This window comes from Coregonus lavaretus (genome assembly GCF_964263955.1).
Source record: "Coregonus lavaretus genome assembly, chromosome: 25".
Classification (NCBI taxonomy): domain Eukaryota; kingdom Metazoa; phylum Chordata; class Actinopteri; order Salmoniformes; family Salmonidae; genus Coregonus; species Coregonus lavaretus.
Window position 1 is genome coordinate 25,731,238 of NC_140012.1, and position 16,339 is coordinate 25,747,576.

The 16,339-nt window shown below is 42.1% G+C and overlaps 1 protein-coding gene across 1 annotated transcript; it reads left to right on the top strand.

The window, feature by feature from the left end:
* Positions 1 to 1,422: 1,422 nt before the first annotated feature.
* ccz1 (CCZ1 homolog, vacuolar protein trafficking and biogenesis associated) lies at positions 1,423 to 16,257 on the top strand. The gene is made up of 17 exons (XM_084141973.1): positions 1,423 to 1,556; positions 2,294 to 2,365; positions 2,456 to 2,552; positions 2,740 to 2,837; positions 2,955 to 3,048; positions 4,790 to 4,870; positions 5,002 to 5,049; positions 5,186 to 5,269; positions 6,493 to 6,668; positions 7,441 to 7,522; positions 7,886 to 7,947; positions 9,499 to 9,610; positions 10,011 to 10,044; positions 10,278 to 10,395; positions 11,067 to 11,225; positions 12,839 to 12,966; positions 14,630 to 16,257. The coding sequence occupies exons 2-17, from the start codon at positions 2,352 to 2,354 to the stop codon at positions 14,683 to 14,685; spliced, it is 1,443 nt and encodes a 480-aa protein (XP_083998099.1). The 5' UTR covers positions 1,423 to 1,556; positions 2,294 to 2,351; the 3' UTR covers positions 14,686 to 16,257.
* The last annotated feature ends 82 nt before the right edge of the window (positions 16,258 to 16,339 follow it).

A 16,339-nucleotide genomic window follows, 5' to 3' on the forward strand; every position in this document is an offset into this window, starting at 1 on the left:
CAAACGAGCTTCAACGCCATACAACACTCCTTCCGTAGCCTCCAACTGCTCTTAAACAATAGTAACACTAAATGCATGCTCTTCAACCGAACGCTGCTTGCACCCGCCCACCCGACTAGAATCTACTCTTGGCGGGTCTGACCTAGAGTATGTGGACAACTACAAATACCTAGGTGTCTGGTTAGACTGTAAACTCTCCTTCCAGACTCACATTAAGCATCTCCAATCAAAAGTTAGATCTAGAATCTGCTTCCTATTTCGCAACAAAGCCTCCTTCACTCATGCTGCCAAACATGCCCTCGTAAAACTGACTATCCTACCGATCCTTGACTTCGGCGATGTCATTTACAAAATAGCCTCCAACACTCTACTCAGCAAATTGGATGTAGTCTATCACAGTGCCATCCGTTTTGTCACCAAAGCCCCATATACTACCCACCATTGTGACCTGTACGCTCTTGTTGGCTGGCCCTCACTACATATTCGTCGCCAAACCCACTGGCTCCAGGTCATCTATAAATCACTGCTAGGCAAATCCCCGTCTTATTTTAGCTCACTGGTCACCATAGCAACACCCACCCGTGGTCTGCGCTCCAGCAGGTATATCTCACTGGTCATCCCCAAAGCCAACACCTCCTTTGGCCGCCATTCCTTCCAGTTCTCTGCTGCCAATGACTGGAACGAACTGCAAAAATCTCTGAAGCTGGAGACTCTTATCTCCCTCACTAACTTTAAGCGCCAGTTGTCAGAGCAGCTTACCGATCACTGCACCTGTACACAGCCATTCTGAAATTATCCCACCCAACTACCTCATCCCCATATTGTTATTTATTTTGCTAATTTGCACCCCAGTATCTCTATTTTCACATCATCTTTTGCACATCTATCATTCCAGTGTTACTACGAAATTGTAACTATTTAGCACTATTGTCTTACCTCCATAACTTACTACATTCGCACACTGTATATTTCTGTTGTATTTTTGACTTTATGTTTTGTTTACCCCATATGTAACTCTGTGTTGTTGTTTTTATCGCACTGCTTTGCTTTATCTTGGCCAGGTCGCAGTTGTAAATGAGAACTTGTTCTCAACTGGCTTACCTGGTTAAATAAAGATGAAATAAACAAATAAAATAAATGTATGAACATATGGTCACCGGGGGGCCCGAATGTATTACCAGCTGTGCACATCAAGCCCAAATGATAGTGGAGATCCATGAAGCCACCAGTGGCTGCCCAGGCTACATTTTTATTAAAACAAGACCAATCCATGATCATCAAGACCAATCAATGTTCTCCTTCAACATTGTTTTAGTATATAGGCCTGATTTATGCACAGTCTGGAAAGGCACGGACATCACATTAACTTTTAGTGTGGAAGCATAGTTTAAGTACAAGAAATTCCACCGAGCAGTTTCTAATGTAACACATGAGATTCTGTCAAAGCAGGAAGTGTGGGTGGATTTTGTCATTGATCGTGGCTTTTCTACTGTATCTGTTATTAATGTTCACAACAAACGAGATGATCTGCATGTGCTGACTTTATACAGTAAAAGGTAAGTCTCTTCGTTGTGTTTATTGTCAAATTAATTTGTGATTCGGAAATAGTTTTCCCAGATCGCTGCGAACACAACTCCAAGTGTAACGTTAGCGGATTGTTGACTGCTGCAGTGCAGCCAGCATACAAATTAACCACCTAACGTTGGCTAATTGCTAGCTTGCTATATCTAACAATTTAGCTTTTTAACGGTATAAACTTAGCTAGTTCGTTTGTTTTGTATTACATTTGTCTTTTCAGATGGCAAAAGATTCCCCGTTGTCCCCGGCTACGGAGGCCGATGTGCTAGCTTACTAGCTAGCTAGCTGTGTTGTGGACTTGTTTGAGGGAGTTGGTTAACGTAGCTCGCTAGGAGGCTAACTCGCCTAAGCATTGGGCCTGATTAAAATAATAGATGGTAGCAATGCCACCTAGCAAGCCACATAAAGAGAATCAAATAGCCATGCGACTGAGGTGTGGAAGTTAGGATACATTTATACAGCTAACTAGTATAGCTGGTGTCAAGTGTCAGTGTGCCACTTGACTTGTGAGTTCTCTCTAACCCAGTGGAAGGTAATAATGCTCTGTTCAAATCAGAAAATGCATGCCTATCTTTCAGCCTGATTCAAAAGATTGAGCGTTTGATGCAATTTACTGACTAAAGTAAACAGACCAAATTCCATGACTCACTGATTCTCTTAATCTGAAATGATGTGTAGAGTTGTATAGCTGAGCTGATATCATTTTTGTCTGCAGCCACAAAGCATGCTAAATTCACTCTGGAGCAGAGGACGTCCAGACACAAACCACACTAATGCTGATGATCAGGTAAAACCAGGGTCTCATTGTGATAACAAGTGATACATCTTTCAGTCTGTTAAGTCACAGATAGTTGATCAGCATCTTCCTCTGTTGCAGTCCAAGAATGGCTTCGGGAATGCAAGAGAAACAGTACACCCCATCTCTTCTCAGTTTTTTCGTCTATAATCCTTCATTTGGGCCACGGGAGGGAGAGGTGAGCGCCACTTGGTTGTTTTTATGTCCTGTGTGTGTTTCACATGTTTTCACTATGATCTTCAAACAAACTGTTCATCAGCTCAATGTTTACTGCTGTAAATGATCCAATGTGAATATCTGTCAACTTTGTGGTCTCCATTCAAATACTGTGCCTCATGGAAACTGTCTCCTTGTATGCATTGTAGGAGGAGAAGAAGATTTTATTCTACCATCCTAGTGAGGTTGAGAAGAATGAGAAGATCCGTAATGTTGGCCTTTGTGAGGCCATTGTACAGTTTACCAGGTACACAGGAACTACTAACTAATCGATCATCTTGAAATACAACATCTCACATCTATGTTAGTTGTGTGTGTTGGCTTCATATCTCCTAGCCCAACCACCATCTTTGCTATATTCCAGAACCTTCTGTCCAACAAAGCCTGCTAAATCCCTACACACGCAGAAGAACAGGCAGTTCTTCTTTGAAGCAGAGGACAGTTTCTGGATCGTCATGGTACATTGGTGTTCCAGCTCATTTACACTTACTATATACAGTGCCTTCAGAAAGTATTCATACCCCTTGACTTATTTCACATTTTGTTGTTTTAGTCTGAGTACAAAATTGATAAAATATATTTTTTCCTCACCAATCTACACACAATACCCCATAATGACAAAGTGAAAACATGTTTTTAGTAATTTTAGCCAATTTATTGAAAATGAAATACAGAAATATCTAATTTACATAAGTATTCACACCCCTGAGTCAATACATGTTAGAATCACCTTTGGCAGCGATTACAGCTGTGAGTCTTTCTGGGTAAGTCTATAAGCGCTTTGCACACCAGGAATGTACAATATTTGCACATTTATTTATTTTTTTAAATTCTTCAAGCTCTGTCAAGATGGTTGTTGATCATTGCTAGACAGCAATTTTCAAGTCTTGCCATAGATTTTCAAGACGATTTAAGTCAAAGCTGTAACTACGCCACTCAGGATCATTTAATGTCGTCTTGGTAAGCAACGCCACTGTATATTTGGCCTTGTGTTTTAGGTTAATGTCCTGCAGAAAGGTGAATTTGGCTCCCAGTGTCTGTTGGAAAGCAGACTGAACCAGGTTTTCCTCTAGGATTTTGCCTGTGCTTAGCTCTATTCCGTTTCTTTTGATCCTAAAAAACTCCCTAGTCCTTGCTGATGACAAGCAAACACATAACAGGATACAGCCTCCACCATGCTTGAAAATATGAAGAGTGGTACTCCGTGATGTGTTCTGTTGGATTTGCCCCAGACATAATACTTTGTATTCAGGACATAAAATGCATTTCTTTGCCACATTTTTTGCAGTTTTACTTTAGTGCCTTATTGCAAACAGGATGCATGTTTTGGAATTGTTTTATTCTGTACAGGCTTCCTTCTTTTCACTCTGTCATTTAGGTTAGCATTGTGGAGTAACTACAATATTATTCCTCAGTTTTCTCCTATCACTGCCATTAAACTCTGTAACTGTTTTATAGTCACCATTGGCCTCATGGTGAAATCCCTGAGCGGTTTCCTTCCTCTCTGGCAACTGCGTTAGGAAGGACACCTGTATCTTTGTAGTGACTGGGTGTATTGATACACCATCCAAGGTGTAATGAATAACTTCACCATGCTCAAAGGGATATTCAATGTATTCAAGGTGCCCTTCTTTGCGAGGCATTGGAAAACCTCCCTGGTCATTGTGGTTGAATCTGTGTTTGAAATTCACTGCTCAACTGAGGGACCTTACAGGTAATTTGAATGTGTGGGGTACAGAGATGAGGTAGTCATTCAAAAATCATGTTAAACACTATTGTAGACAGAGTGAGTCCATGCAACTTATTGTGTGACTTGTTAAGCACATTTTTACTGCTGAACTTATTTAGGCTTGCCATAACAAATGGGTTGAATACTTATTGACTCAAGACATTTAATTTGTAAACATTTCTTAGAACATAATTCCACTTTAACATTATGGGGTATTGTGTGTAAGTCAGTGACACAAAATCTCAATTTAATACATTTTAAATTCAGGCTGTAACACAAACAAAATGTGAGAAAAGTAGAGCGTCTGCTAAATGATGAAAATGTAAAAAATGGGTGTGAATACTTTCTGAAGGTGCTGTATACAGAGTGGTTGCGCTCTCAATTTGTCTTTTTGGCAAGTCATTAGGTCTCCTAGGATACGTTTGAATAGATAATATCTCTCCTCTACCTGTCCTTGTTTGCGTATCCAGGTGGTGCGGAACCCGATGGTAGAAAAACCTAATAAAGATGGGAAACCTCCCACGATAGAATATCAAGAAGAAGAAATACTTGTAAGTTGTATTTTGTTGCGTCTTTTATTCATGTATATTTCATGTTTGCATGGTCCATTTATGAGGGAATTCAACTCTTCTGTGCAGAACATTTATAACTTGCTCAGTTGTTTATTCTCTTATTTCTGTAGGACACCGTTTATGGTGCAGTATTACGGGAATGCTACAGTATGTACAAGGTGAGCGTCTGGGTGGGACTCTGGAGTAAAACTCAAGTCATACCAGCTCACATTCTCTGGTAAAGATTGTGTAAGACCCTTACATTTAGTAAGGATGTGTTTTGCTGATGGTTCTTTACGCTGCTCTTTTCTCCAGCTCTTCAACGGCACATTTGGCAGAGCAATGGAAGCAGGCGGGGTGGAGCTGCTCATGCAGAAGCTTGACAAGTTCTTTTACAGGGTAAAAGAAAACAAACACTAGGCTACATAGTACATACTTCAAGTCTCTGCAACTATATGCATGATGATGGGTGTACTAGGTGGTGAGGTGATTTGTCATGTCTTATTGTATGCAGAACATTTGTTTTACACGTGTGCTTATATACTTTGAGTAATGTAGCTTGATTGGACTGTTCAACAGAAATCATCGATGCATATTTTCAGTCTTTTCTCAGCAATGTTTTCCTAGGGGCAGGGCACTGCTATTTCAATGCCAGATTATTTATTACTTATGAAATTGATTAGCACATCTTTGTAAATATAACTCATATATTAGACACACATTGACTCTTACTTCTTAGTAGGGCCTACCTCTTAGCTGTCCTTTGTTTTCACTGTAAAAAAAAGAAAAACACATCTGGTGTTGTAAGCTACAAAGCGTATATATACTATCCACTTTGCTAATGGTCTGACGGTGGTGTCCAGGCCTTGCTGCCTGCATGACAGACAGGAATGCTACTGGTGCTTCTAGCCATCTAGAGTGGTTGATCCTGTATTGAGTTTCTAGTGATTAAATGCAGGGTCAGATGTCAGTCATCAGTGGCCTTCAAATATGGCTTCCCCCACTAATTATCACCATCTCAGAAATAGCGCCTTTCTCAAGGAGAGCTGGTCAAAGCTTCCGCCATACTACAGGCCCACCCCATTGACCGCAATGACCTGTGTTCATTATTCATACCTAGCCAATCAGAGGAAACCCCCAGCTCTCCCTAATCCTATCAAGGGCTTCCCCTTCCAGTATGTAACTCAAAGACACAGAGAAGGCCTGTGGTGTCTGTATCGTATCCCAGGTTGAATGTCACTGTTCTAGCAATTCTAGAGAGCGTCCTCTCATGTCTTTGGGTACAGCAATGTAAGCTCTACGCAGGTAAACTAATATCTCCAGGTTTGACCTATCAGAGATCCACCTTGGACATAAATATTGTTGCTATTGAAGCTGGAAATAGGAGCATTGTATTGTCCAGACATACAGTGTGCAGACCTTTTGTGTTTCTTGATGAGGTTTCTCAGCTGAAACCTGAGCATAATGGTATGGGCGTATAATGTTGCTTTCTAAGCTAACACCTCACCTTCCCCAAGTATCCCTGATGGCTATTAACCAAACGGACACATGTTTTTCTATTCACCTTCCATTGTCCACCCAGACTGCGTGTATAACTGTCCTCTATCCCTGGTCTCCTCCAGTATCTGCAGACGCTGCACCTGCAGTCCTGTGACCTGCTGGACGTGTTCGGGGGAATCGCCTTTTTCCCCCTGGACAAGATGACCTACCTGAAGATCCAGTCATTCGTTAACAGAGTGGAGGAAAGCCTCAGCCTGATTAAATACACAGCTTTCCTCTACAACGACCAGCTCATATGGTACAGCTGGGGGAAGCAGACCGTGTGTGGGATGTGTGGGGGTTGTCTGCTGTACTTTGGTTTAAAACACCTGCCCACATGTAGAAACCAAATTTAGCCTACAATTTGCAAATGCTAACAGAAGTCGTTGAAAAACATAAGCTCTGAATTGTATTCTTCCATGATCTTGAGACACAGGCTGCTTCACCATTCAACTGGCCAGGCTCTAGTAGGCTCTTTTTCAGGCCTCCCCACAGTGCCAACGCCAGGGAATAGAGGAGGGGGGAGGTTATTGGGGTTCCCCTCCTGTGTTGTGCGTGCCAGGGCCCTGATCTTATAAATAGCCTGCAGGCCCTTGGTGCCTCCAGGCAGCCCTTTACCACTGTAAGGTGTGGGGGAGCCTGGCAGCAGTGGCAGGCATCCCTCCAATGCTCCTCATCCCATTAGGCTGGGCTAGGTATGAGGTTGTCTAGGGCATGGCTGGGAGACACAGAAGATGCCTTAAATATACACAATCTGATTACAGTAATTCCCACCTGACATGTCGCTCACTTTTAACTGTCAGTCTGACCTGAAATGTAATCAGGGGATTACGTGAACGATAATTGATTGATCGTAATGATTTGATTGATTGCTAATCAAATTATTTGAGCAGTTATGATAGCATTGGGCCCATGCTGAGCCATGGAGATTATGGGTTTAGTTTATCAATACTCCTGAACAGACTGTGAACATGAATAGGAAATGTTTGATGCTAACTAAGGTGTCCCCTTTTTTTGTTGTCCCCATGCAGGAGTGGTCTGGAGCAGGATGACATGCGGATCCTGTACAAGTACCTGACGACGTCACTGTTCCCCAGACACTCCGAACCAGAGGTGAGAGAGCGAGAAGGAGGGATCAGAGAGGGAGAGCGATGGAGCTAGAGTGCAAGCAACTGCCACTTCCCTGCCTCTGTTCTACTGAAACTCTGATCCTCTGCCTAAACCTTCCCTCAACATTGCCAGAACTCTTCCAACACCTGCTCCACAATGGCATCATGCCACACGAAGAATGTATTGTTGTGTAACAAGCGCATTTAAAATTGACCACACATTGATATCCCACAGGCTCAGACAATGTTGATAATGACTTTTGAATTTATACTAAAGCAGGTTTTCTCTGTCTCTCTCTCCACCATCTCTCTTCTAACTCTCTCTCCCTCCCTGTCTCTCTTCCCCACCCTCCCTTTCTCTCTCCAGCTGGCTGGTAGGGACTCTCCCCTAAGGCCAGAGGTGGCAGGGAATCTGCTTCACTATGGGAGGTAAGTCCTTAAATGCCCTCTCTAGTCCCCTCCCTCCCTCCAGGTCTCCAGGCTGGGCCAGGCTCCCTCCCTGGGGCTCTGGTCCCCTGCCATCTCAGGGCAGAAGGACAGGGACACCAGATCATCATGTCAGGGTGGAGCCTTCTAGCCATGCCACATCTGCTGATAATCTGACTATAGCAGACTGATACATTTAACCTGAGGCAATGGAGAGAAGAGGGGATGGATGGAATTGCGACTTTATCGTGTTCATCCATGATGGTTTTTATTGGATATATTGTTATTTCAACGTAGTGATGGAAGAATTATATTGTTTTAGATTATCAAGTGAAAGCAATCAACAGTAATGGCACAATAGGAGGTGGGGTATTTTTGATAGTTTTGGTATGATAGGAAAGTGTCATTATGGTAGCATTAGGTTGTAATTAAAGTGCGTTGGTGGCCAGGCAGATATAATATCCAGGCTGATTGTTTAACAACATGGAGAATTACTGATCAGTGTTCCAACATGACGTGGTCTTACCCCGCTGACAATAATGAGATTTGTAGCTCTCTACCGTCCCACACACAAGACACAAAGGAGGGGGATCACACTTAACAGAGAGGAGGAGGGAGAGCCAAGCTAGTTAACGGAGTCCCTGTGTAGCCTAGTCCACCCTAGAGACCTCTGTGCCTGAGGTGGGCCAAGTAGGAGAGCGAGAGTGAGTGAGGGGGAGAGAAGGAAGAGGAGAGCGCAAGAGAGGAGGAGGAGGAGATTATTAGCAGAGGTGCTCCACAGTCTCTATGAATACTCTAAAACAGAATCCTTCCTGCATCCCTTCCAAACATTGATTCAACATGGCTGTAAAGAGGAAAGAAGGGGTTCCACTACATGGCTTTCACCTATCCCGTCTGTTCAGATCAGTGATTACCTCATAGAAGGGAAGGGAATAAATGATCTCAAAGAATGGGTAGAATTAAGAGGTCATCCCCTTAGGGCAAGTTGCTTGGCAGAAAGTTGTCAAACACACAGACAATCTTTATTTAGATCTGAATAGAAGCACAGAGAAGACAGAATACAAGCACTTAATATAAATGCATTTTTCTAAGCATTGAAATAGAGCCGTTGTTGGAGGAGTGACCCCTGAGAGTGTGCTGCCGCCAGGCCCGTGTGACTTTGAGGGGAATTGGACACGCCAAGCCTGGGCTGACGAGAGAGAGAGAATCATTTAACAAGGAGATTAGCCAGCAAAGGCCCCAAGGGCAGGGGAGAACTGTGACAGTGCAAATTATGGAAGAGATACACACACAGTATGCAAACACACTGTACGTCCACATATACATTTACAAACTGCTAGATAGACTTGGGGATTCATCTGTTCATTTTTAGGCCTGCATCACTTAAATGTTTTGTCTCAGGAATTTTCTATGCTATTATGTGTGAGGTAAAACTGTTTTTTATTTGTATCAAACTAGATTTCTGTAATTGTGAAACACCCTTGTCATTCACAGTAATCGTGATGAGCTGTGATCCATCCTCCCTCTCATATCCTGTCCTCTCTCCATCCTCAGGTTTTTGACAGGACCTGTTAACCTCAAAGACCCAGAGGCCAAATTCCGGTTCCCTAGAATATTTGTCAACACAGAGGACAGTTATGAGGAGCTGCATCTGATAGTTTATAAGGTGAGGAGAGGGCGTCGTTCCAAATGGCACTCTAGGGTGTCATTTGGGACACAACTAAGGAGCAGGGAACTGTGGTCTGGAGTCCTGCTGGGTTCGTGGGAACTCAGTAGAGGCTTTATTTTTTTGTGTTTTAAGAGAGATACAGGTAGTACTCCCATCCCATTATTTGTTTGGCAGACAATTTGATAATCTGTTATTATTTCATAATTGAAGAACAGTGAGAAGGTTTGACCCGGTATGAGCTCTGATGTTGGGGGAATTGGCTTTGTTCGTTGGTATCTCAAGTGGCTTCCTTAAATGATGTATAAATTCAATGTATTTGGTCATAAGCTCTAAATTATAGTGTTATTTTCTCTAGACCATTATATTCAAACTGCACATCGTCTGCTCTTTATTTCAGGCGATGAGTGCAGCGGTTTGTTTTATGATCAGTGGTGAGTATCCTCTCAAATCATTTGGTCAGTCTCCTCCCCCCAAACAGCTGGGCTGATGCTTATTACATCATTTCTCAGCATTCTCTGTGTTCTGCGAATACAGCAATGGCAAATTCTACGGCATTGTCATATTATGTGGACCGTGAAAGAAAAAACCATTATAGATTCTTAGAAATTCCTAAGTCCATTCTACTAATTCTAACTACTGTATGGTCATATTCTCTCTCCCCCAGCATCGGTGGAGCTGACGAGGGAGTTCTGTGAGCAGCTGGATGGGCTGGTGGGACCTCAGCTCACCCTGCTGGCCTCAGACATATGTGAACAATACAATGTCAACCGCAGGATATCAGGGTCAGTACTGTTACTTTAATCTGCAAAGCCTCTAGCCTCCACTCCAATTCCTGGGCCTGTGTTGTTCCAACATGCCATGATAGAGATCACGGTCCAAAATGTATAATGTGTTTTTAAAAGGTAAGCGTTCATGGCACGGCATCCTCTATTGACGATAGGACCAATGAACTCAATGACCTGGAGAAACTGATGATGGTCCTGAGGTGTAATACTGCTTAAAGGTAGACTCAATGATGCACGAAATACACAGCAATATCGGGCCGATTTATGCAACCACTAAGAGCGTTGAAGCACGAAGCTAACCTTTTCCTCTGTTTTGGTCCCGTAGCTACCCAGTGTAGCAGCGTGAAGCACACCTGCGCAGATACTCTGTGTGAATATGTGAGAGCAAAGTCTTGCATCGCGTTCATCTCAATATCTGTAGTGCTGCTCATGGCAATGTCATAACACTGAGTCTACCTTTGAAATAACATTGTGCTGGCTCAGATATTTTATTTTCATATTGGCCTTTCCAGTATGGTTCCAGCAACTATTTTTTTATGCGAAAAGAGGCTAGCGCAGTACAGATCTCCTTGGCTCTGCTCATCTCGGGCTCAGTAGTGTGAAATTGGTATTCGACTATCCTGTCATCCTGGTAATGATCGTCATCCTCTCCCTCTGTGTTGTTGCAGGCCGGACAAGGAGCCCCAGTTTAAGTTCATCTACTTCAACCACATGAACCTGGCAGAGAAGAGCACCATCCACATGAGGAAGACAGCCAGCGTCTCTCTGACTTCCGTCCACCCAGACCTCATGAAGATTCTGGGAGACATCAACTGTGACTTCGCCCGGTAAGCCCAATGAAATACCACAATAACCCTGTTAGGGTTAGCACTCTGAGGCCTAGTTTTGGCAACTCTGTACACTTTTAGAACACCTACTCATTCAAGGATTTTTCTTTATATTTACTATTTTCTACATTATAGAATAATACTGAAGACATCAAAACTATGAAATGACACATATGGAATCATCTAGTAACCAAAAAAGTGTTAAACAAATCAATAATATTTTGCCTTGATGACAGCTTTGCACACTCTTGACATTCTCTCAACCAGCTTCATGAGGTAGTCACCTGGAATGCATTTCAATTAACAGGTGTGCCTTAAAAGTTAATTTGTGGAATTTATTTCCTTCTTAATGCATTTGAGCCAATCAGTTGTGTTGTGACAAGGTAGGGGGGGTATACAGAAAATAGCCCTATTTGTTAAAAGACCAAGTCCATATTATGGCAAGAACAGCTCAAATAAGCAAAGAGAAATGACAGTCCATCATTACTTTAAGACATGAAGGTCAGTCAATACGGAACATTTCAAGGACTTTGAAAGTTTCTTCAAGTGCAGTCGCAAAACCCATCAAGCGCTATGATGAAACTAGCTCTCATGAGGACCACCACAGGAATGGAAGACCCAGAGTTACCACTGCTGCAGAGGATAAGTTCATTAAAGATACCACCCTCAGAAATTGCAGCCCAAATAAATGCTTCACAGAGTTCAAGTAACAGACACATCTCAACATCAACTGTTCAGAGGAGACTGTGTGAATCAGGCCTTCATGGTCGAATTGCTGCACAGAAAGCACTGCTAAAGGACACCAATAAGAAGAAGAGATTTGCTTGGGCCAAGAAACATGAGCAATGGACATTAGACCGTGGAAATGTGAGACGCGGTGTGGATGAACGGATTATCTCTGCATGTGTATTTCCCACCGTAAAGCACGGAGGAGGAGGTGTTATGGTGTGGGGGTGCTTTGCTGGTGACACTGTCTGTGATTTATTTAGAATTCAAGGCACACTTAACCAGCATGGCTACCACAGCATTCTGCAGCGATACGCCATCCCATCTGGTTTGGGCTTAGTGGGACTATCATTTGTTTTTCAACAGGACAATGACCCAACGCACCTCCAGGCTGTGTTAGGGCTATTTTATCAAAAAGGAGAGTGATGGAGTGCTGCATCAGATGACCTGGCCTCTACAATCCCCTGACCTCAACTCAATTGAAATGGTTTGGGATGAGTCGGACCGCAGAGTGAAGGAAAAGCAGCCAACAAGTGCTCAGCATATGTGGGAACTCCTTCAAGACTGTTGGAAAAGCATTCCAGGTGAAGCTGGTTGAGAGAATGCCAAGAGTGTGCAAAGCTGTCATCAAGGCAAAGGGTGGCTATTTGAAGAATCTCAAATATAAAATATATTTAGATTTGTTTAACACTTTTTTTATTACTACATGATTCCATATGTGTTATTTCATAGTTTTGATGTCTTCACTATTGTTCTACAATGTAGAAAATAGTAAATATAAAGAAAAACCCTTGAATGAGTAGGTGTTCTAAAACTTTTGACTGGTAGTGTATATACAGCATATTATAGTGTCCATATATTAATGTGATTTTTGTATGTTGCCTCAGGGTTGATGAAGATGAAGAGATCATTGTGAAGGCTATGACAGACTACTGGGTGGTTGGCAAAAAGTCGGACCAGAGAGAGCTGTACGTTATCTTGAACCAGAAGAATGCCAATTTGATTGAAGTTAATGGTAGGTCCAACATACAGTGAGGGGGAAAAAGTATTTGATCCCCTGCTGATTTTGTACGTTTGCCCACTGACAAAGACATGATCAGTCTATAATTTTAATGGTAGGTTTATTTGAACAGTGCGAGACAGAATAACAAAACAAAAATCCAGAAAAACGCATGTCAAAAATGTTATAAATTGATTTGCATTTTAATGAGGGAAATAAGTATTTGACCCCTCTGCAAAACATGACTTAGTACTTGGTGGCAAAACTCTTGTTGGCAATCACAGAGGTCAGATGTTTCTTGTAGTTGGCCACCAGGTTTGCACACATCTCAGGAGGGATTTTGTCCCACTCCTCTTCTCCAAGTCATTAAGGTTTCGAGGCTGACGTTTGGCAACTCGAACCTTCAGCTCCCTCCACAGATTTTCTATGGGATTAAGGTCTGGAGACTGGCTAAGCCACTCCAGGACCTTAATGTGCTTCTTGAGCCACTCCTTTGTTTCCTTGGCTTCCATGACCCGTTTTCAATGCCCTGGCTGAGGGAAGGTGGTTCTCACCCAAGATTTGACGGTACATGGCCCCGTCCATCGTCCCTTTGATGCGGTGAAGTTGTCCTGTCCCCTTAGCAGAAAAACCCCCCCAAAGCATAATGTTTCCACCTCCATGTTTGACGTTGGGGATGGTGTTCTTGGGGTCATAGGCAGCATTCCTCCTCCAAACACGGCGAGTTGAGTTGATGCCAAAGAGCTCCATTTTGGTCTCATCTGACCACAACACTTTCACCCAGTTCTCCTCTGAATCATTCAGATGTTCATTGGCAAACTTCAGACGGGCCTGTATATGTGCTTTCTTGAGCAGGGGAACTTGCGGGCGCTGCAGGATTTCAGTCCTTCACGGCGTAGTGTGTTACCAATTGTTTTCTTGGTGACTATGGTCCCAGCTGCCTTGATCATTGACAAGATCCTCCCGTGTAGTTCTGGGCTGATTCCTCACCGTTCTCATGATCATTGCAACTCCACGAGGTGAGATATTGCATGGAGCCCCAGGCCGAGGGAGATTGACAGTTATTTTGTGTTTCTTCCATTTGCGAATAATCGCACCAACTGTTGTCACCTTCTCACCAAGCTGCTTGGCGATGGTCTTGTAGCCCATTCCAGCCTTGTGTAGGTCTACAATCTTGTCCCTGACATCCTTGGAGAGCTCTTTGGTCTTGACCATGGTGGAGCATTTGGAATCTGATTGATTGCTTCTGTGGACAGGTGTCTTTTATACAGGTAACAAACTGAGATTAGGAGCACTCCCTTTAAGAGTGTGCTCCTAATCTCAGCTCGTTACCTGTATAAAAGACACCTGGGAGCCAGAAATCTTTCTGATTGAGAGGGGGTCAAATACTTATTTCCCTCATTAAAATGCAAATCAATTTATAACATTTTTGACATGTGTTTTTCTGGATTTTTGTTGTTGTTATTCTGTCTCTCACTGTTCAAATAAACCTACCATTAAAATTATAGACTGATCATGTCTTTGTCAGTGGGCAAACGTACAAAATCAGCAGGGGATCAAATACTTTTTTCCCTCACTGTAGATAGATGGATGGATTAATTAATGTTTCTTTGAGCTCATCTCACATGTTTTCTTGGTTATGCTTGCTGATCCAACCCTGTTTTTTTTCTACCAACAGAGGAAGTGAAGAGGCTCTGTGCGACACAGTTCAACAACATTTTCTTCTTGGACTGAAAGAAAGAAAGAAAAGAAAGAACTGCACGCAGAAGAGGGAGAGAAAGAGAGACGGTGAGAGGGCAATGGACTGTTTCACCACACTAAAACTGTCAGCATTGCAGGGTATTATGACAGCATCAGTGTAATGCAATAATTGCATAGATTAGGTAAGAGTTCGACTAATACCATGGAAACGCCACACACCCGTCCCCCCATGGGGGATAGGTCCAGAATCTATTTAGTAACCACATTATAGGCCTGTTAGAACACGTACAGTGCCTAGTGAAAGTATACACAGCACTTGCACAGTCTTCACATTTTGCTGCCTTAACATTAAATCTAAACATTTATTAAATAGTTTTTTTGGTTTCCTACAGATCTACACAACCTACTCCACATTATCTAAGTGAAAGAAAGTTATAGAACATTTTCCAAATTAATAAAAGGTTAGAGGAAAACCTGCCTCAGTCTTCTGAAAACCTAATCCTGGGATAGAGTTGTATTTTTCTGCGGGACAATTACACAAATGTTTATGCCAAAGACACAACAAAATGGCTTTCCAAGTGGTGCTGTGTGTTCCTGAATGGTCCAGTCTCCGTCCTGACTTAAATCTGCTTAAAATATCAGAGACAAGGTTTGAATATTGCTGTCCGTCAACGATTCCCAACCAAATGTACTGAGCTTGAGCAAATTTGACAAAAACAATAGAACATTTGCCATAAGAGTTGTGCAAGGTTGGTAGAGTCTTATTCAAAAGTATTATTCACAGCTGTAATGGCTACCAAAGGTGCTTCCACCAAGTATTAACTCAGGGGTGTGAAGACATAAGCATTCAATACATCCTAATTTAGTATTTCGTAGTAATTTGGAAAATGTTCTCTATCATTTTTCTTTCACTTTTGAAATGTGGAGTAGGTTGCGTAGATCGATAGGAAAAAATAATGTAATCCCTTTTTAGATTTAATTAAGGCAAAATGTGATGACTCCAAAGGGTGTGTAGACATTCACCAGTGACTGCTGTACATTGTGATGGATTTGACAAATATCAGCTTTTTTGTATCAGCTTTTCTGAATGGGCACCAATGACGGTGTCCTTGTGCTATCCCCTACGGGTGCGTGGCCATCGGTGTTCCATTGATCTCTTACCGTATGTATTGTAAACAATTAAATAAAGAAGCTTTTCACATCATGTAATTTCTTTAGATTTTTATTTAACCAATACAAAATTGTATTTTCATTCTTGTAATTAAGTGTCAAATGATCAGAGTAATTTTACTGTACATGTACTTGTACTTCATTTTTCTATTTCTTTGTAGATACAGTGCATTGTCTTGTTTAAGTTCCTGTCAGCTGTTTATCTTACAATTGACATCATTGGTCTACTGACTCTACTTGTTGTTGTTTTTAAGGACACACCATGACATTTATCACTATATTAATTTAAAACAGACAAACATGCTGTTTTCCTTCCATGGGTTCTGTTCTTTGTCTTGTATAATTTTGAAATGAGATGCTATGATTCATGTCTAAAGTAATGTGGTTTGTAAAATGCAGCCCCAACTTTAAATAAATTAAGAAATTCTAATTTTCCTCCATGTACCCCATTTATTTCTTTTACTGTAAACGACAGCCTAAAAAGGTCTAGAACGAACTGAGATGTACTTTTGCTACC

Coding starts and splice junctions, on each gene's coding strand:
- ccz1 (XM_084141973.1), top strand. Junction 7,523..7,885: donor CCAGACACTCCGAACCAGAG/GTGAGAGAGCGA, acceptor TTCTCTCTCCAG/CTGGCTGGTAGGGACTCTCC. Junction 12,967..14,629: donor CAATTTGATTGAAGTTAATG/GTAGGTCCAACA, acceptor TTCTACCAACAG/AGGAAGTGAAGAGGCTCTGT.